The sequence below is a fragment of the Rhinichthys klamathensis genome, unplaced genomic scaffold (genome assembly GCF_029890125.1).
Source record: "Rhinichthys klamathensis goyatoka isolate OS25496 unplaced genomic scaffold, OSU_Roscu_1.1 h1tg000181l_1, whole genome shotgun sequence".
NCBI lineage: Eukaryota > Metazoa > Chordata > Actinopteri > Cypriniformes > Leuciscidae > Rhinichthys > Rhinichthys klamathensis.
Window position 1 is genome coordinate 5,934,421 of NW_026606709.1, and position 21,326 is coordinate 5,955,746.

The 21,326-nt window shown below is 39.3% G+C and overlaps 1 protein-coding gene across 3 annotated transcripts in view; it reads right to left on the minus strand.

Moving 5' to 3' along the window:
* LOC130094860 (voltage-dependent calcium channel subunit alpha-2/delta-1) overlaps positions 1-21,326 on the minus strand; it is a 146,224-nt gene that overhangs the window by 64,598 nt on the left and 60,300 nt on the right. For 2 of the 3 annotated variants that reach the window (XM_056261391.1, XM_056261390.1), the window contains exons 5-10: positions 17,191-17,226; positions 15,726-15,858; positions 12,141-12,272; positions 9,993-10,062; positions 9,802-9,852; positions 3,990-4,089 (exon numbers count right to left, since the gene is read on the minus strand). In XM_056261391.1, the coding sequence (XP_056117366.1) occupies positions 3,990-4,089; positions 9,802-9,852; positions 9,993-10,062; positions 12,141-12,272; positions 15,726-15,858; positions 17,191-17,226 (522 nt within the window). Of the gene's footprint in view, positions 1-3,592; positions 3,854-3,989; positions 4,090-9,801; positions 9,853-9,992; positions 10,063-12,140; positions 12,273-15,725; positions 15,859-17,190; positions 17,227-21,326 lie in introns of those variants that run through there. The other variant, XM_056261392.1, reaches the window with a different exon arrangement.

Here is a 21,326-nt window from a genome sequence, read left to right on the forward strand (position 1 = left end):
GTTCATCTCCAACCAGACGAAGGTTGGAAACACTTTTCCTGCATGACATCCACCTCTTAAAACCAGAGTAACCTCAAGGGACCAATTTAAAGCCTTAATCTTACGTTCACCATTCAAATTGTTTGTCATGCTCCAAGTCAATTACACTAGTCAATAATTTCCGATGAAAATCCGCCCCACAGATAAGTCAATCGAAATGATGAATCTGGTAGTATCCTTGAACAATTCAATGGCGGTTGCCACAGCACTGCCCTAATGAGCATCAATAACAATAACCTTGATCCAATATTTGCCTTCATAAATAACTAATCAAATATGTATTCGGACAATGACTGAAATTAGAGACACTTCAGCTGACCAGTAAAGAGGAAGACTGTTTATAATATGTCATATTTCCTTTGCCTTGCCTTCACTATAAATGTCACATTTGCATGGATATGCACCATCTATAATGATTATAGCTCCTGTGTTAAGACAAAAGGCTGAATTTGGCTATGCAATCTATGAAAAAAAAAGCATGCATTTGCATCACTTGTCTTCATTTAGCCTTGAATATTTTAATATAAATATAAACTTGCAATTATGCAGCATAATTAATGGTGTTAATGGTGAGAATATGTGCTTTGATAATAATTTAAATATATTCTGATTATTTGTTTAACTGTGCAAAGCAATGAATTTAGTCAACTTGATTGCATTTCTGAATTTGACGAATTGATATACTGAATTTTGATTTAATTTATTTGCATATGTATATGTAATACATGTATACAATACATGTATTTCATGTATACTTGGCCATGCATTAATGCATTTTACACAGTTTTACACGAATGACCAAATCTCACTTTCCTTTAACTTCAGTTGGCTTTTCAAAATTGTATGAAGATTTATGAAATTCTTGGGTTATTGATATTGTATATGTGGCATCATATTACAAAGTCCTGTTAAAATGAGCAACATTTGTTTGTAAGAGACAGTCGAGAGCCCCCTTGCTGCATACATACACACATCCAGTACAGTATAATAGATTATTGTGTAACAGCATATTGTGTACATATGTACTGTGCTGTAGGCCAAAATGAGCACACTAGTATTAAATTCCAAACACAGCCTGCATTACAACATATTTTCCTTCCAAGTCTTGTTGTTCTTCCTGACTTGGCAGGAATGTATAACATCTCTTGTGAAATAAGTTGTTTATCAAGCAAAATGTATACAAATGTGCATGAAGGAAGTCTAAATTTTACTTACAACTGAAATGATCAGATAATGTATTTGTCCTGCATGGCTAAAATCATTACAACTGTATATACCGATCCTAATCCTCCTCACTTTCCCAATTCAGAAAGCATAACAGCTACCATATGGTAGTTTGGTAGTTAGTGATTTATATTGTATATTTATATTGTGTACACTGGTGATCAACAGTCTAAAAACAAATCACTACCACCATATTATAGATTTATAGATTCAGCCAACACAATGATTAGTCTACCCATAATGCCCACATAGCCCTTTTATTTAAAACTGCAGATGCTCTCAAACTACTGATCTGTACAAACACATACCAAATTTGATCTTTGGGTATCAAACTAATGCATTTATGTGACTGTGGGCACAGCCTCTTTCTGTTCTCGCTCAAATACACACAAGCACACTCACACACATACAGTACGCAATCGCATAACACAATGCTACACTCTCATTGGCATACGTTCCCTGAAGCGAATCCTGTTGACAGATCTCTCAGAGCTAATCCTTTATCGGAACAGTGATTCCCCAATGCAAGAAAACCTCAAAATCCAATTTCAAAAGTGAACACAATAAATTAATCAAACTTTATTTACTGAAGAATAAAAAATGTATGATACCAAGCATGATTTTTTGGGGCAATATCACCCTGAGTGCAAAAAATGAATGTGATTTATAATTTCAAACCTGTATAGCTTTCTTTTTGCTACTCTTTTCCATGAGATTACAATGAATGGAGACTGAAGCTTTCAAGCTTAAAGGAAAAGTTCACTTCAAAATTAAAATTCTCTCCAAACAGTTGATGGGCCCCATTGACTTCCATGGTATTTTTTTTTTCCCTACAGTGGAAGTCAATAGGGTACATCAACTGTTTGGTTACTGACATTCTTCAAAATATCTTATTTTGTGTTCAGCAGAAGAAAGAAATTCATTCAGTTTTGAAACAACTTGAGGGTGAGTAAATGATGACAGAATGTTCATTTTGAAGTGAACTATTCCTTTAACAAAAGCACAATAAAAGCATCGTAAAAGTGGTCCATTCAACTTGTGAACTTTGTTCCAAGTCTAATAAATTCATGCAACAAGTTTGTGTGAGCAGAAGTAGTCATTATTCACAATTTTTCAAATGAGATGAACTCGAGAATCAGATCACTGTGATTTGTAAGATCATTCAATTATTTTAACTCAAAAGAATCACTCAGTCATGAATCAGAGACATCGCCATTTCTCTAGTGAAGACTTCAAGCAAAGCTAGAGCTGATGTCAATATTTTCAGTGAATAACGACTTGAGTTTCTCACACAAAATATGTACCACTTTTATATCAGTTTATGGTTTCTGGATCGGCATTATTTTTCAAGCTTGAAAGTGTCAGTCCTTGTTCATTGCAATTGAAAGAAAAAGAGCATGGGGAAAGAAGCTATTCATGTTTGAAATATCACGAGAGTAAGTAAATAATGACAAAATCTTAATTTTTCGGTGAACTATCCCTTTAAGAAATAACAACCTCCACAACAAGCATGCAGGTTTGGACATGAGCATCCTGTGAGCTCCTTTGGTCAGAGGAAAAATAAGTTAAGAACAAACAGGCAGAACCCGAGTAAAAGATCAGCTAGCCAAGATGGATTGGAGGCTCCTTCCGAGAGGAATGATATATAGCAATTTCCTCCCTTTTTTCTCTGGCCTTCTCTTTCTCACTCAGCCTGATCTCTTCCCTTCACTTTGTCCAGCCATTTTCAATTCAGCACACAGAGCCCAGAAACAGCCTTTTCATTAAGCGCCTGTTTTCAAGTGGCAAGCTGCAGCCAGATCCATATTTCATTACAACTCCTATGTCTCACTCTCTCTCTTACACACACACACACACACACACACACACATGCTGTTGTTACTGTACACCACACAGCAACCTGCAACCCACAAACTATAGAAACTCCTCACTTTAAATTGAATCCAGAGTAACAATGTCTTGTTCCATTTTTACTGTACAGCTGCAGCTAAATACGGTTGTCACAGTTTTCTGAGATTTTAATCCCATTCTGTAGACAGTTTGTCATTTATACACATTTTTCTTTTAGTAACAAGCACTTTCTGCAACCATTATAAGTCATGAAAACTTCAAGCAGTGAAAAACAACGTTTATTATTCCCACAGTTTGTGCAGAACCAAACTGAACATCTAGTTGCTAATTGCTTACAATTTTTTAGAATCTGACAGCTCAGCTGTACTGCATCTTTCTTGGAAGAAAGGTATCTACGTGGGTTTTTAACGACATGAAGAACAGCGAATAAAACAAATTGTTCATTTCTGAGTGAACTACTCCTCTAACAACAGTAAAGAAAAAAAGATAGCTTCTTTGTCAATAGAATCTTGCTTGTTTAAAGTTATGAGATGCCAAAATGTTGCTACAAATATTGCTATTCATGTATAGGCTACTCATATAACAGATGTTAAATTGCCGCTATCCAAGCTTACAAATTAGCTAACAAACTATAATGCAAATTAGGAATATTACAGCAAAAGTGACATCCTAAAAATAGTACCACTGCAACACAAAGTTCCAGAATAGCTCTGAAAAGTATGGAAATGTATGCGAGGGACTGTGAAAAGCAGAATGAGAAACTATATACTATATACTACTATGTATATAAACTATTGCAAGTACATGTTATGAGTCCTACAGTTGTCACAGCCAAAACTTTGCAGTGTGCCCACATAGCATATGATCATACTTACATGGACAACATTGACATAATCATCATCGGAAAGTGTCTCCAGCATTTCACTGACAGAAGTTCGGATCAGTTTAAGGGTCAGTCCAGACACACTTCCACTCCTGCAACACACCCAATACAAATACCAGTTAATGCCAGTTAAAGAGATAGTTCATCCAAAAATGTAAACTCTGTTATCATTTAACAATATTACAGCAATTAAATGACGACAGAATTTTTTTGGGGGAAAAAAATGCTGGAATTTAAATATGCTGAGACAACCATAAGCAAGCCATTCATATTGATTTCCTGACGATACAGTGTCATGAGAAATCGTATTATTTTGCAATTTGATATGTTATCGTATTATTTTCATTTATTTTTGTAATCATAAACACACTGGTTTGTTGTGCAAATAGTTTGTTGTTAGTTTGTTGCTGCTGCCAAGCGACAGCCCCAGCCAAGTACGTCTAGCTCCTCGTACAGATATAGGCAGAAAGAGAGTGTTGCTAATTGAGCCCCTCCACAACGATCTCAGGGCTCGAGGCAATACTCTCATGCCCGTGAGTCATAAAACGGATTTGAGAACTGTTATTCTGACGGGCTTCGGGAAAGAGGTCCTGATGGTCAGATCAGGCCTCTGAGGGCGCCCCCTCCGGGGGTGGAGCGAATTACACACACTCCTCCGCGGAGCCCTCAGGAAATCGATTTGTTAATCCCGCCACTCACGGCGCTTCGGGGCGCAATGGTTTCTGACGAACACAATCCTCAACTTCTGCTCGTCAAGAAGAAAATAGCGGTCGCGGAGAGTTCGTTCTCCATAGAGAGGCCTGTAGAAAAATTTGTTTGGTTAGTTCCTGCCGGGAATTTGCTTCAGGACACCGAAGTTGCTCTTCAAGATACTCCGAATACCAGCCCCAAGAGGCTGGTTTTGCTAGCAAATTTCCTGCATGCCTGGGAAGTGCTACCCAATATATCTCAGTGGGTAGTGCGTACCATTCACAAAGGGTACAGACTTCAGTTCGGGGCTCGACCACCGAAATTCAAGGGAATTCTCAAAACAGTGGTAACCCCCGAACGCATGCAGATTATGGAGCAGGAAGTTCAGTCTCTTCTGGCGAAGGAGGCCATATATCTCATTCCTCACGCAGAGAGAAACACCGGGTTCTACAGGTACTTTATAGTTCCAAAAAAGGATGGAGGGTTACGTCCCATTGATCTTCGTCACTTGAACCAATCTCTGAGGAGATTCAAGTTCAAGATGCTAATGATTCCCATTATCGTGAGCCAAATCAAGTTTGAGGACTTGTTTGTGATGATAGATCTAAGAGATGCGTATTTCCATATCTTCATCCTACCGGAACACAGAAAGTTCCTGAGTTTCGCTTTTGGGGGCAAAACGTACCAGTATTGGGTTCTTCCGTTTGGCCTAACACTATCCCCACGCACCTTCACGAAGTGCATGGACGCAGCCCTGGCGCCACTCAGACTGCAGGGTATAAGAGTTCTCAACTATATAGACGACTGGTTGATACTAGCTCAGTCTCAGGAAATTGTGGCACGGCATCGAGATGTCGTGCTCGACCACATGAGGTGTTTGGGGCTGAGGCTCAACGCGAAAAAACGCGTGCTCACTCCTGTCCAAAGGATGACATATTTAGGAGTGATGTGGGACTTGGTCACGATGCGGGGACAACTGTCTCCTGCTTGTATCGAGTTGATTTTGGCCATGGTGTCCAGAAAAAAGCTAGGCCAACGCATCACTGTAAAACAGTTCCAGAGACTGTTAGGGCTTGTGGCGGCAGCGTCCAACATGATACCTTTTGGCCTGCTGCACATGAGACAACTACAGTGGTGGCTCAGAACCAAGGAGTTCTCCCCGAGGGGCAACCCTTTCAGCATTATAAAGGTTATGCGCAGGTGCCTTCGTTCCTTGGTCATGTGGAAGAAAGCTTGGTTCTTAGCCCAAGGTCCTGTGTTAGGAACACCATGTCAGCGCAAAATATTGTCGACAGATGCGTCCTGCACAGGGTGGGGGGCAGTGATGAAGGGCCACTCAATCCAGGGTCTATGGAGGGAACATCATCTATCTTGCAACATAAATTGTCTAGAGATGTTAGTGGTACTGCTAGCCTTAAGGCACTTTCTCCCAGACCTCAGAGGCCATCATGTTCTAGTGAGAACAGACAATACGTCGGTGGTCTCATATATAAACCATCAAGGGGGTCTGAGATTGTGCCCCCTGTGCAGACTGGCACATCAGATTCTCTTATGGGCTGTTACGTGCGTAGGTATTTTGTGGGAGTTTGTGTTTGTTTTCCTGCTCTCTCTCTCTCTCTCTCTCTCTCTCTCTCTCTCTCTCTCTCTCTCTCTCTCTCTCTCTCTCTCTCTCTCTCTCTCTCTCTCTCTCTTGCTATCGATCTCTTAGGCCGTCCTTCCTCGTTCGCTGATTGGCTCAGGAGACTGTCAGTCATCATTGAGGGATGTGACGTCAACCTATCCGCTGTCCGTAACGTTCTCGCTGCCAGTTAAAATGCCGCTGGAGAAGAGTGGAAGGGAGTCCCGTTTTGGTTCTGGTTTTGCTGTCATTGTGTTTTGTTTTCGTTTGGGACTCGTTTGATTTGATTATTTTGCTTATGCTAGTTTGTGTTTAAGTTTTGGTTTATTACTTTGTTCGATTAATTTTTGGATGGCGTTTGTTTTCCGACCTGTGTAGAGCTCGCGCTCTTTGTTTACCTTTTGCTCCAGGGAATGGGGATAGGGAAGATGTCGTACGACTTCCATTGTGCAACATCTAGATTAATCTGTGTATAGAAACCCCAGGTAAGAGGTGAACGCCACCCATTGTATGTTTTGTTTGTGTTAGTTAGAATAGGGAAGAATACGGCGCTTGGCGCTGAAGAAATAATTATTTTCTTTCTTTTTTTTTATTAGCTAGGTAAGAGGTTTTGAAATGAGTTAGGATTCTTTTCTTTTGTTTCTTTCTTTCTTTTGGCATCACTTGAGTCCCCTTTTTCCTTTGTGGCTAATTTGCTTAGTTTAATCTTACTTATTCATTATTTGTTTTTGTTTTCCTTATTGTAAATTGTACATTTTGTGGGTGGCTTCCAGCCTCCATATTGTTGTGCATTCATTTCATTGTTAATAGTTTTTTTTTTCCTATTTATATAATAAATGTATTTTTTTCATTGACAGTTGGTGTTCGCTCCAAGTTTCTTGCCACATACTGTTATTTCCACAGTTTTGCCATGTTTCTTTAATGTTGCTCCTCTAGCTCCTAGATAAATCTGAGAGGGGTCGTAACATGGGCCCAAGGGAAGATTCTCTCGCTGACAGCAATCTATATTCTAGGCCATCTAAATGTGGGAGCAGACGTCCTGTCGAGGCAGGGGCTGTGGCCCGGGGAATGGAGGCTGCACCCCAACACGGTGCAGTTAATTTGAAGGAAGTTTGGCCAGGCGGACGTGGACCTGTTTGCGTCTCAAGAGAACTTACATTGTCCCCTCTGGTTTTCCCTCACTTCTCCAGCCCCTCTCGGACTGGATGCTTTGGTACAGCCATGACCGAGGCTTCGGCTGTATGCATTTCTCCCGATCGCTCTGCTCCCGGGAGTTCTAGAGAAAATTCGCCAGGGCGGGGACCAAGTCTTATTAGTAGCCCCATTGCTGGCCGGCCCGAGTTTGGTTTTCGGACCTGATAGCCCTCTTGGACGCCCATCAGGAGGGACCTTCTAACCCAGGCCGAGGGCACAATATTTCACCCCCGGCCGGAGATATGGAAATTATGGGTCTAGCCCCTGAGGGGGATCAGTTCCTGAATGTCGGTCTCTCTACTGAGGTAGTGGAGACCATCTTAAACTCTAGAGCTCCCTCCACAAGGAAACTATATGCGCTGAAGTGGATAGTATTCACTTCATGGTGTACAGAACACCAAATGGACCCAGTTAACTGCCCAGTGGCTTCAGTGCTGGAGTTCTTGCAGGGTCGTTTCTCGGACGGCCTTTCCCCCTCTACACTAAAGGTGTATGTGGCAGCAGTGGCTGCTTTCCATGTTTCTCTGGATGGCAACTCACTGGGAAGGCATCATCTTATTTCTCGTTTCCTTCGTGGTACTCGGAGGATGAGGCCTCCGGCTCAGGTTAGAGTCCCCACATGGGATCTAGACGTAGTATTAGAAGGGTTATCCTTGGCACCCTTCGAGCCTCTGGACACGGCATCAGACAAGTGGCAAGGAAGGCATCATCTTATTTCTCGTTTCCTTCGTGGTACTCGAAGGGTGAGGCCTCCGGCTCAGGTTAGAGTCCCCACATGGGATCTAGACGTAGTATTAGAAGGGTTATCCTTGGCACCCTTCGAGCCTCTGGACACGGCATCAGACAAATCTGAGAGGGGTCGTAACATGGGCCCAAGGGAAGATTCTCTCTATATATAATACGCCTTATTATATATATATATATATATATATATATAATACGCCTTAAAGATGGCGTTTCTGCTTGCTATGCTATCTCTCAAAAGAATAGGAGATCTACAGGCCTTTTCGGTTGCTCCCTCCTGCCTAAAATTTTCTCCGTGGGGAGTAAAATGTATTCTTTACCCAAGACCTGGGTATGTAGCTAAGGTGCCCTTTAATGTGGTCCGGCCAGTTGTCCTCCAGGCCTTCCATCCTCCTCAAGTGTCGGAGGAACAAGAGAAGCCCAAGTCGCTTTGCCCGGTCAGGGCCCCTGAGATGAATGTAAGGAAGACATCCCAGTGGAGAAAATCTGACCAGTTTTTGCTATGCTTCGGGCACCCTAAGAAGGGCTGCCCGGCTACTAAACAGACCATAAGCAGGTGGATCGTTGAAGCTATTAATATGGCTTTTGAGGTGAGCAGGCTGCCCTCACTTCTGTCAGTTAGAGCTCATTCCACCTGAAGCATGGCTTCTTTAAAGGCTCTGTAGTCGGGAGCATCATTCCAAGATGTATGTGATGCGGCGGGGTGGTCCTCACCACACACCTTTGATGGATTCTACAGCTTGGACCTTCCGGCGACCCCGGGGTCTCAAGCAATCATGTCCTGAGATGTGCCTCATTTCACACCGGGACAGACTTTCGTCAGCATGGCGAAGTGGGCATATCGTTCCCCAAAGTGTTGTCAAAGCGACACAGCGTGAGTTCCCTCGAAATGGAACGTCTCAGGTTACCCATGTAACCATGGTTCCCCGAGAAGGGAACGAGACGCTGCGTCCCTCTGCCATACTTCTGCACACCTGAGAGCGGCTTGCTTCAGCCGATCAGAAGGCTGACAGCAACTGTGATGCCGGCTCCCTTTATAACTTCTGCATTCCGCCGGCACGCGTCACGGGATGACGTTGCACCAATCAGGATTGGACTAAGTTGCACATGTGACTTCAGGAGCGCTGACGCTGAAGGGATTCCCCACAGTGACGTCATAGGGACGCAGCGTGTCATTCCCTTCTCAGGGAACCAGACGTTTGAGCTGATTTGAGATGATTACTGCACGTATTGGGGTTATTTTGAATTTAAGCTGAAAGAATGTGAAGAATGTGCTTAAATTATATTATTTATTGATAAAATCTAGAAATTTAAAGGTACATGAAATAAAATTAATAAAAAATCTCCAAAAAATTGCATTAAAAAACCCCCTAATATTATAAAAATGAAATGATATAAGTTTTCTGGACCAAAAGAAAAGAGTTTTGGGCTATAATTTTATGCTTCGGGTCATTTTGACACGCGAGGGAAGGATTTGTTACAGGTTTGCGAGGAAAGGAAAGAACAATTCAAGTGAAGATTTATAATTTTCATAATTTAAAAAGCAAATAATACTCACGCATCAACAAGAATCAGCATGTCCTTGGGCGAAGCCGCACCTTGAACATACCTGGATACAAAGAAAGAAATATTCTGGATCTCTTTCAAGGAGAATTTTAAACTGAGAGAACAAAGACTAGAAGGTTCAATATAAAAGGGGAACAAATGAAAAAGAATTCAGAGCACACACACAGAAGCGCATATTAGTACCAAGGTCGCCGGCGCACATCGTACAGGTCGATTTTACTGGGTGTTTTCCTGGCATCCATCCAAGGGGAAGCTGAATGGACAGAGACAGGATATGGAAATATGAATGACCCCTGATCTCAAACTCCATTTGATTTGTCACATCTATGTCGTGAGCACATCAGCGAACCTCACTAGAAACCTGTTTCTGTATCCGGTGGGGGGTGGTTTGTGGTTTATATTGACTGCAGTAAGCCGACATGTGGAAAAAAGGGCCTTGGTGGCCCCAGTAGAATTTCAGCTTCGATTTGTCCCTTTAACTGAGAAAATAACCTGGTGCAAAAGAGGGTGCTCATCTGTGACTATCACAGCTGAACATCTAACAAGACATGTTTCTTCATAAATGGCATCCCACGTTTTGACATTTAGTGAGTGGATCACAGCTGTAAGTGCCAGCAGATAGTCTGAGACACTGTGATTTGGCCGTAACAAAGTAATCGACCAGTGTTCTGCCAGCTATAATGAATTGAGGTTTACAAGAACATCAATAATTTATAGGCATGCATGTATCTATAAGGAGACAATCAATGGTTTGGGGCCCACATTTTATTCTTAAAGGAATAGTTCACCCAAAAAATGAGAACTCACTCATGTTGTTCAAAATCCTGTATTACTTTTTTCTTCAGTGGAATACTAAAGTTGAATTTCTGAAGACTATCCCAGCCTCTCCGGTCAATATAATAAAACTAAATGAGGACTAAAGCCGGGTGCGATTTATAATAGCCCTTTACGATTTCTGCTTGTCAGACTGTACGAACATGATCCTTGCTGTATGCCAAGTCACACTGTAAGATCTCAGTTGTCATTAATGGATTAACGGACACACACAAGAAAACACGTGGGATTGAAATGGCGGCTACAAAAAAAAATCTCTAACGTTAATTTTGATCATGGCTTGTCTTAAAAAAATGAAGACAATTTGACGGTCGTCGTCGTCGAAGTCACAGTGCAGGACTGCGAGTCAAATCTTCTGACACTGCCAGAATTTCGTCGGTTATTACGGTTATTAATCGGCTGTAGGTGAACGTTAAACTAACGATCAAAAATTTAAGATTTTAGCCTAGGATCAGAGGAATCTTTTAGGCTTTGCTATATTTGTCTCAGACAGTCAAATTGTGGCCAAAATTGTACAGTGTGCACCCGGCTTAAGGCAGTTAAGCCCCAAAATAAAAAATAAATAAAAAAATCATAGTAAAAGAATACAACTTGTGCACTATATCCCAAGTCTGTAATAGAAGAACACACTAAAATGTTTTGATGTTAAGTTTTTACCTGAAAATACTGACATTTGCTCTGCATGTCGCATTCATAAGAGTTCATGCGAGAAGTAGCGATGCCCTATTTGTGAATCATTCTTCTGAGTCAATGAATCTGGTTCACAAACCCAGTCTGACTGATTCATTCAATGATCTGGTTTTCTCCAGTTCAACGATTCAATGATCGGACTGCAACTGTTAACAGCCCAGTGGAGTGGAAGATTGCCAGTGAATCATTTTGATCTGTTCCTCTCACAAAGGTGTTTGAATGGCTTCAGAAGTCCTACGGACCTCTTTTATGCTTTTTTGCGTCCTTTTTTGAAGATTGACAGCCCCAGTTCCCACTCACTTTTATTATATTAAAAAAAGGATAGTGAGAAAATTCTTCCAAAATTCATATTTAGTGCTATACAAAAGAAAAAGAAAAAAAAGTCACACAGATTTGGTAAAACATGAGAGTGACATAATTTTGGTTGAATTATTCCTCAACACACAACAAACTCTTATAAAGCCATTAAGGGATAGAGGTTCAACAGTGGCTAATGCACGGTTTATATGCACCAGGTTTTTTTTTTTTTCTGAAAGTAATGAAAATGAATTGAGCACCTCATTACTTTTCTCCTCTGTCATCATTAAATTTCAGAAGAATACAATGAGCCCTCTGCTGAGATATTTGATCTTATAATTTGTTATGAAAATTTGGTGTAATTTGAGCTGGGACTACATGCTATGTTTACCAATTAGAGACAGCAGAGTCTTGCAAAGGGAGGGAGGAGGCTGTGCGTGTGTGTGTGAGAGTTCTGATTGTAATGTGCATGTGTGAATAGTTCTGAATTAAACCGACACAAGCACTTACCTGGGTAAAAGCGAGCTAATCCAGTAGCACTGCCAAACACTTGCCATAGTAGCGTTGGATCCTCTTCTCGGTTTTTCTTAAAGACATCTTCCAATGCTTCAGTCCAGTTCAGCTCATTCAAAACAATGGTGGCTGGAGTACACAGGCAATAACACACAATGTATTGATTAATATTTTACTGATTTAGTTAAATTATTACATTCCCTTTACCTTTATCACAACACATGATTCACGGTCATACTTTGAATACTTGAATCTATTTACAGAGGTCATGGTGCTTATAGTGACTTATAGAGTCCAGAGAGAGGAGGAGAGACAGAAAGAGGTGTAATTTACCCTCACCTCAACCGCTGTTAACAGAATGATTCTGCGCTGTACACTGAGAGCTCTTCATCTCCTCAGCCGCAAACAAGCTGATTGACTTTATTACATCATGACTAAGGGAACCATGGAAACCTATAATCATCCTATCAAACATTTTGCTTCTGAAAAGGCTGCGTGCTGATAGGCAGTCAGAAGTGCTAGTGGAGATATGCTAATCAGGTGAGAAGACAGCCTGTGTGTCAACAGTTATTGTAATGAAGCATGAAAAATTCTGTGTTATAACAACCATAACTTTATTTTTATTGGCTGGCATGCAACAGAGGCGAGAGGGCAGGGCTGAGAAAAGAAAAGAGAGGAAGGAAATGAGGAAATGAAGCATGCAAGGCACATTTTCTTAAGCTTTTTTCTCCAAAAAAATACACAAACCTGATCAATGACTAGAGAGAAATTGCAGCTTGCACAATAAATCAGGTCATGTTCAAAATTGATTTCAAATATTATGAACAAATATCTATCTATCTATCTATCCATCTATCAATCCATCCATCCATCCAAATTGAATCTAACCATTTTGGTTTTTAAATAAAAATTGTGAAATAAAATATCTCTGAAGTAATTTAATTTGAAGTATTGATTATTTCCTCAACCTCCACTTATTACATCCATCCTTTTGGATGTGAAGGAGAGGAAATTTGCTGGCACCCACTGTGAATTGTCTCTCTTAATCATTGTTACGTTTTTTTTTTGGTGTTGGCTGACTCTGGCAGAGGGGGATCTCCCACCCCCCCTTAGCAACCCCTAAACGATGTACTACTTTATCCACGGAAATCCAATTTTCTCCCCGGCGGGAGTGGCAGATCCGTGTTATTTCTGTGTGTGTGTGTGTGTGTGTGTGTGTGTGTGTGTGTGTGTGTGTGTGTGTGTGCCGGTGGTTTAAGGCTATTTGTGGTCTTTGAGTGTTTGATAGAGGTTGATGCGTGCAAACCTTGCTTTTAGGGTCGCTGTAGAAAAGCCACTAGGTTCTCACTGCCTTACATAGAGTGAACAACCTTTGGAATTAATGGACATATAGACACTCCAGTAATTTTGGACATTACTCACACACAACTGTGTTTCAGCACAGAGTATGAGTCTGGCCACAAGCTCGATTCTACACACGTATCATGTTTCCTTCTGGCACAAGGTCAGGTCAGACCCAAGACCACAGCAATTACAGCTCTAGCCTTTTTGCCTCCCATCTATGTCTCTTTCTGTCACTTGGTTATTTTCCATCTCTCCCACTATTACAGTAAATATTAAAGTTTAAAGTTCACCCAGAAATGAGAATTCTGCCATCATTTACTCAGCCTATTTATTAGAAGTTATTTTGCAGATTTTCCTGCTCATCTTATCCATACAATTAACATGAATGGCAAAGAAATGGCAAACAAATCAGCAAAAATTATATAAAAAGTATGTATGCGACTTGTAAAAGATGTGCAAAGCTGAAGTCATTATTCACAAAAAAATAATGTTTCTATTTGCATATCCAAATATCCCTCAAGACCTCAATGACAAAAACCTATTTTAAATATTAATATTTACTTTTAATATACAGGTATGTGATCAGCTATAATAATAATAATAATAATAAATTATAATAATAATACAGTATTCTATGATTTCCGTATTTTCCAACCAGAGAAGGATGACCCAAGTAAATCACGTGAATTTGAGAAAGAACAAAAATGCTGCATTTTATATAGGCACTACATGTATTTCTTGTATTTATAAATGTATATTTAGGCCATGAGACGGGACCCCAAATTTGGGCTACCGGTACCATTTTGAGGGATTAAATTTCTTTTTGATTTTCATGAAGGTACACATCTCTAGTGTTGGAAAATGTGTGATAGCATCCAATCCATGGTAGCTTTCATTAGAAATCAACACAAATTAATAATTTTAAAATTTAAAAAATAAAAATTTATAAAAAATTATAAAAAATTATTAAAAATTTTATAAAATTTAAAATTTATTTAAAGACAAATTAATTTATCCTTTTTCTTGACATATGTTTGAAAATCGTCCTCCGTAACCAAAAACTACCTTGAATCTAATGCTATCACACATTTTTCAAATACAGGGTCATACCTACACAAAAATCACCATGCGGTTTAATCCCTCAAAATGGTACCAATCAACCCTCTGTCTCACGGCCTAATTAAGCAAACACAGCAAAAAAAAAAAATTCTCGGATTTATGTATTTTACGTGGGTCATACTTCTCAGGTTGGAAAATGTGGAAATCAATATAAACAGAAGAATTACATTCCTGAATATAATAATATTATTTACTGAGTCTGGGGGATCCCTAAGTCTTTAAAGGCCCAAAACACGTGCTTGAATCACAAAATTAACAAATAATTAATAACCAACAAGCTCACAACTACAGATAACCAGATGAAACAACCCTACCCAAAAAGCCTTTGTAAATGACTCACACATAAAATTAGAAATAGCAATATAGGATTAGGAAATGACTCACAGATAATTGCATAAAATGGTATACAATTACAAGACAAGTGACAAGGAAACTCCCTTCTTAAATTACAGGGGCAGCCACCTCTGCCAGTGTGTGTTGGAAAGACTTTAACTCACTGCTTAGAGACTGAAGCATCACTTGGTCTGATTTGGTATTCTTTATTTAAAAAGCAAGCAAATGCATATCCCCCATATAACATTCTGCTCACCACAGCACAATTGTCCGACCTGATGTAATTTCAAATAGCCTGCTACTCTGTTTACCAAAGGGCACAATGGCCAAAGTAATTACCCGAATGTATTTGCCTTCCATTTGTGTGCATGGGTGTGTGTATGACAAGGTCAATAGGGAAGGGCCGTATAACGCCAAAGAGCAAGACGCTATCCCAGCAGGCCAACTGAGACACTATGGCTTGGCCAGCCTTCTATCCCTGCTTAAAAACCATTGAGAAAGCACATATAGAGTTTAAATAGATGCGCACGCATACCGTGGGTTTATCCAAACAAGCGCACCTGCACTTATTCTGACAAAAGTTTCCCCTGAGAGTCTTTGCTGCTGTCAAATAGATTATATAATTATCCTCAAAAAGCTCTCACAAAGACACACTTTTATTAACTGACATCCAAAGCAATCAGCAGCAGAGCATCTCATCAGATTCCCAGCAGTAGATAATATGTTACGGCGGAGCCGGCAGAGCGCTATGGAAGCGTGTCTGTGGGAGGTGGGGGAGTTACTTACAGCCGTCATATATGTCCGTAGGGATATGCACACCCGTATAGTTGTAGGAGGTGAAGCGGTTTTTGAATGACGGGTCTTCTTTAAATTCAGGTCTGATCCGGTTTTTCCTTCCTTCTGTTTCATTGGCATCAAGCTGAAAGGAAAAACAACAACAGAAACAACTCTGGTATAATAGGTACAGCAGATTGATATTATTTTTAATGCAATAAGCCTATATTTTTTTTATTTTATAATTATATATATATATTATAATAAACACACACACAGTTGTGCTCAAATGTTTAACAGCTTGCAGAATCTGTGACAATGTTAATAATTTGAACAAAATAATACGGATCATAAAAAACGCATGCTATTTTTTATTTAGTACTGTCCTGAATAAGTCCCTTGTTTGTCATGAGCAGTTAAACTCCCCACTCTTCTTCAGAAATATCCTCCAGGTCCTGCACATTCTTTGGTTTTCCAGTATCTTCTGCATATTTGAACCCTTTCCAGCTGTTAATGTATGACTTTGAGATCCATATTTTCACACTGAGGACAATTGAGGGACTCAGTCATACACAACTATTACAAAAGGTGAAAACATTCACTGATGCACAAGAAGGCAACAGGGGGTGTCATTTAGTTTTTTATTGGATGATTAGGGTAAATGTGACTCTTTTTGTCTTCTGTGAAACATGTAAGTCTGTAGCTCCTGGAGGGCAGTACTAAATGAATAAATATAATCTTTAACCAAAATAAGACCTTGCACATCATCATCCTGTTCAAAAGTTTTCACCCCCAGCTCTTTATGCATCGTGTTGCCTTCTTGAGCATCAGTGAATGTTTACAAATTCACAAATTGGAGTCACCTTTTGTGTTCCACAAAAGAAAAGGTTGTATGGGTTTTGAACAACGTGGATGAGTAAATGATAACAATACCTGATAGATCAGTTTGTCACTAATCAAAACCCAACAAAATATATTCAAACAAATAAATAACGTTTGGTACAGTTTACATCAAATATCAATATCAAAATAAATTTCTTGCCAATTCATCTATCAATATAATCATCTTATAACGCTTTGTATGGCAGGTACTCTATCTATTCCATACTAGTGCTTTGCACACTGATGAAACCTAATTTTCTCTACATGTTCCTTCTTCCTGTTCTTTCCGCCTTTTACACAATCTAATGCACAAGCTCCCTCCATGTGTTTTACACACACTAATTGGCGGTTGAGATATATGGCGCACTAAAAGTGTGTATCCACCAGCCAAGCGTGCGTCAACCGAGGAGAAGATACATTCTGATCATCTCTTGACTGTCTTAAATAACTCATTCATAAGCTCACTAACGCATGGTCATAACTGGACCGAAGAGCTCGCGGCATTCATGTTTGATATAGTATCTGTGCTTGAAAGAAACGCTAAGTGTGTCTGTGAGCTGAAGTCTGTCTGTGAAGAGTTGAATTATATACTCACATTATCCTTGGCATTAAAGTAAACTATATCATTGTCCTGCAGAGAAAGAGGAAAAATAAGAAAATTTAAAGAAAAAATTGAAATTTTTCAAAAGTTCAGATAATAAACATAAACAGTATTACTGCTAATATGGGGTTCAAACCTGAGATTTTTTGGTCTGGTTTTCACAACATTGCCATAGAATAACCATTTTGTGCTATTGATGAACCATTTTATTAATCTAAACTTAAATAACCTTTTGTAAAATGGAAAGGTTCCATGTATTTTAAAGGTTCTTCATGGAACCATAGATGTCAATAAAGAACCTTTATCTTTAAGAGTGTATACCAGCCCAAATCTTTATACCCGTACAGTATTACTCTGAAGTGTCGTCAGAAAATCTACCCATCATGCAAATCATACAGTGACAGTATCACTGTACTAAGCCAAGCATGCATTCAACATGTGTTCCACAGATCTGAACTGTCAGACATTTGCTTCGTAGCAAGTGTGAAATGCATTAGGGAGAGCTAAAGAAAGCTTGGTCATGGCAGGTTTTACAGCAAGTGGTCAGGATAACCTGCTGATGTTAAACCGCTCTGCTGTTAAGGCTAAAGGTCTTCGCGGCATATGGTGGGTATGTGCGAGGATATGTGTGTCTACAGTAAAAATAAATCCACGAGAGAAATGCAAAATGTGTATTCAGTGAAATCAAATCTTTAGACATCTGCAGGGAGTGTGGGTAGTGAAGTTAGATCCATTAAGCTGCAACACATTCTCTCACTTAAATACAAACTCAAATACACACAGAGGAAAAACAATCTGGCCATTGTACAATCAGATTTTTTATTTATTTATTTGTTAATATATCTATTCACTTGTTTCCATTTAATGTAATGAATCTTGATTTCATTTAATTAAACGAAGAGGTCTAGCACACCAAAGCATTTAAGCAATGAAATCGAGTGGAGGTATTATCAATTTCAAAAATGTCTCCTACTGGCATTCATTTGGAATGATCTAATTAAAAATCTGCATAACATGTCAGATTTTATTCTTGTGAACAAGTCAGTCATCTAAGATGTATTCCGCTGCCTAAGATAAGGCAATGAGCAGGATGCAAACTGATACTTTTTTTTTTAACTGAACCATGTAGGATATGATGTTATGCATGTTACCTAGTCACATGGTTGCGTAGTGACAAGTCACTTGTGAGTACATATGGGTCATGATGGTTGACTAGTCATCCAACAGCCAGCAAGTTGATTAGGTGGGCTGGCTAGTTTATTTTTATATTTGTACAGCAGTGTTTTAATTAGTATGCTGACAGTTGGCTGTTTTACAGTAAAACCCTCTCAGAAAATTATTTAAATTGATGCTCTTTAAAGCACCAGGCTACACCTAGACACATTCAGGCAGATGTCTTTGGCCTTTTGTATTGCATCCTCACTGTTTTTGAGCATGTCAATTTAAAAATAGCCAAAGTCTTGAGATCACTGCATTCTATTTTATCTAGCTATTTTTAATGCAAGAATGTATTATGCAAAGTGCAAACTATACCCTAGAAATGTAGGATGCATGGCAGATTCAATTATGTATTCAGTTCAGTTTCAATTTATTTGTATAGTAGCACTAACATAGTACAGCAAATACTACTTGGGTTAAGTCGGTAGCTCAAGGTGGATTATTATTTGCTTAAAGCAGCAACCTTCCGATAACCATCCCTGAGTTTATTTGGATTCAGAAAGATTTAGATTTTGCTTGGTTTATTTTCCGCATATAGGCAGGCCAGGAATTTCATCAATCGCCCCAGCTTGGCGCATTAATCGCTGCAAATGCGTCTATTTACAATGTGATTGCAACGTTAAATATTGTAATCTATCACAGGCATGTCTGTTGAAAGTAATAGCCAATCTGAGGTGTTTAAGTTACCATCCAATATCCCTTAAAACACTAAAAGAGTTTCTGTTTAGTGGCAGTCCTATATGCTCACAAAAAATCAGTGAACTTGCGCTGAACTGACTGACAGCTTCACTGATTAAAGAGCGCTCGGTGCTTTTTTTTCTATGTAATTCAATCACAATTTGATGAAAATTTATTGTTTTTCGTGAGACTTTGGGACTTTTACTACTTCATGCATTAGTACAAAAAAAAATATAAAAATTCAAAAGCAAAACTTGTATAAAAAAAAAAGAAAAAAACCTTTATTAAAGCTGCAGTCCGTAGCTTTTCCTCTTTGTCGCCATCTCTCTGTTCGAAATCTGTAACTGCAGTGTTTAGGAATTATCATCTTTACATGGGTTGTAAATCGGCATGAAACAGCGCGGATGAACACAGTGCTTTGAGGCGAGTGGTGCTGTCAGTCACCGCGCTGTGTGGATACTGTCATACAGAATCACAGATTCACTTTTTGAAAGTTTGACCAACATAAGAATTTTCATAAGAAAATGTCTTCTGAACAAGTAAGTAACATCCATTTTTGTTCTGACCAACTAAGGGGGAAAAAGCATTCGACATGATAAGCTTCGTTAGATTTAATCAACGCGATTTACAGCAACCGTGCAAATTATAGCCTACTTTGTTCTCAAATTGTTCATGTTAACAACATCACATCAGCATTGCGTGACTAATGTTAAATTTAATGTGTTTTATGGTTACCTGTGTAGTTCAGAATTCATATTCTCCATAATAGCAAAACGAGAAAGGCACAACAAAGGAAACTCCATAACTGTGTGAATTAAGAAAACGTAACGTTACTGTTACGCGATTGAACTATTGAAATGTCTTACTTGTTCAGCAGAAAAAAGCCGTCTCTTCTTCCGTTTTGAACCCCTTCAAAACACGGAGTTCACGCACTTTTCAAAAGCCCCGCCGATGTTTAAATCCTTGTGTTCGCATGAGACGGTTTCTTTCTCTTTCTCTAGCCACCTTAAATCCGAAGTACGAAGTCTTTTGGGTTTTATAACTGCTGAATCTCCAGTTGACACTGATGATTGTTGTTTGGATCTTTCTGGATGCCATAAGTTTAATTATGTAAAGTGCTGCGAGAAAAGCCTATACATCTAAACATCTCGTCACGCGCAGTATAGCCGGCTAGCCGAAACTCCTTCTTTATGTGTCCGGGTGTGACGTCATGACGCAAAGACATGCTCGAATCTCCCGCGGAAACCCACCAGTACCACTGGAATTAAAATCATTATTACAAGCTAACCGTTTTGAATCTAGCTATGGCAAGCAGATAGTTTTGACCACTGGCAGAATAAGTTTTTTTTTAATATAATTATTTTGGATTATTTTTAACTTAAAAAAGTTACGGACTGGAGCTTTAAGGAGTGGAAATGGCTAATATGAGCCAATAAGTGCTACTCTGTCGCCTTCTACTGGTTATAGTGTCTTTTTTTATTTGAAAATAAAAGTGTTTGTTTTTCCATCAAATGTTGGATTTAAAATATAAAGATTTTATACATTTGTATTTTGTCTAGTCTTTTTTACCCACAACATTGATTCTTTGGTTGGGTGTTGATGAAGTGGTACTTGAGCCTTATTGATGGGGTTGTGAGGTAACTTAAGGCTAAAAAGGTTGGGAACGTTATAAACGTGCCTTCAAAAAAAGCTATACTGGTGTGCATCTTGAGACAAAACAATGACACTAGGCGCGTTTCCATTACAGATTTGCGCAAAACTTTTGCGATTTTTTCTAAATGTCGATAAAAAACTATTGCGAAATGACGGCGTTTCCATTAACTGATGTTATGCGACTTTTTCCCCTCTCGCGATAAGTCATTTAAACATCAACGGGTAGGTTTATAGCCTATATCCCTATATCACAGCCACCGCACCACCACACTAGACATTATTATTAATAGAAGGAGACGTGGTGTGTTATCCAAGCATTAATGGCAGGGAAAGACCCGTATACTGCGAACGGCATAAGGAGTTTCTGGGTGTTTCTCCCTCATTTCTGCTCCGAGGTCTGATTGTGGCATTTCTTTGAGGTTTAGAATCCAGTATTCCTGTAGCCTATTGTTTCTTTTATGAATTTAATAAAGAACTCTGTCCAAACGGTCAGTGTACATTTGTGTCCATTCGTTTTTCCTTATTTAACCCGTATTGCAAAACGAAAAATGAACGGTGGTTGTTGTTTTTTAAATGCAAAG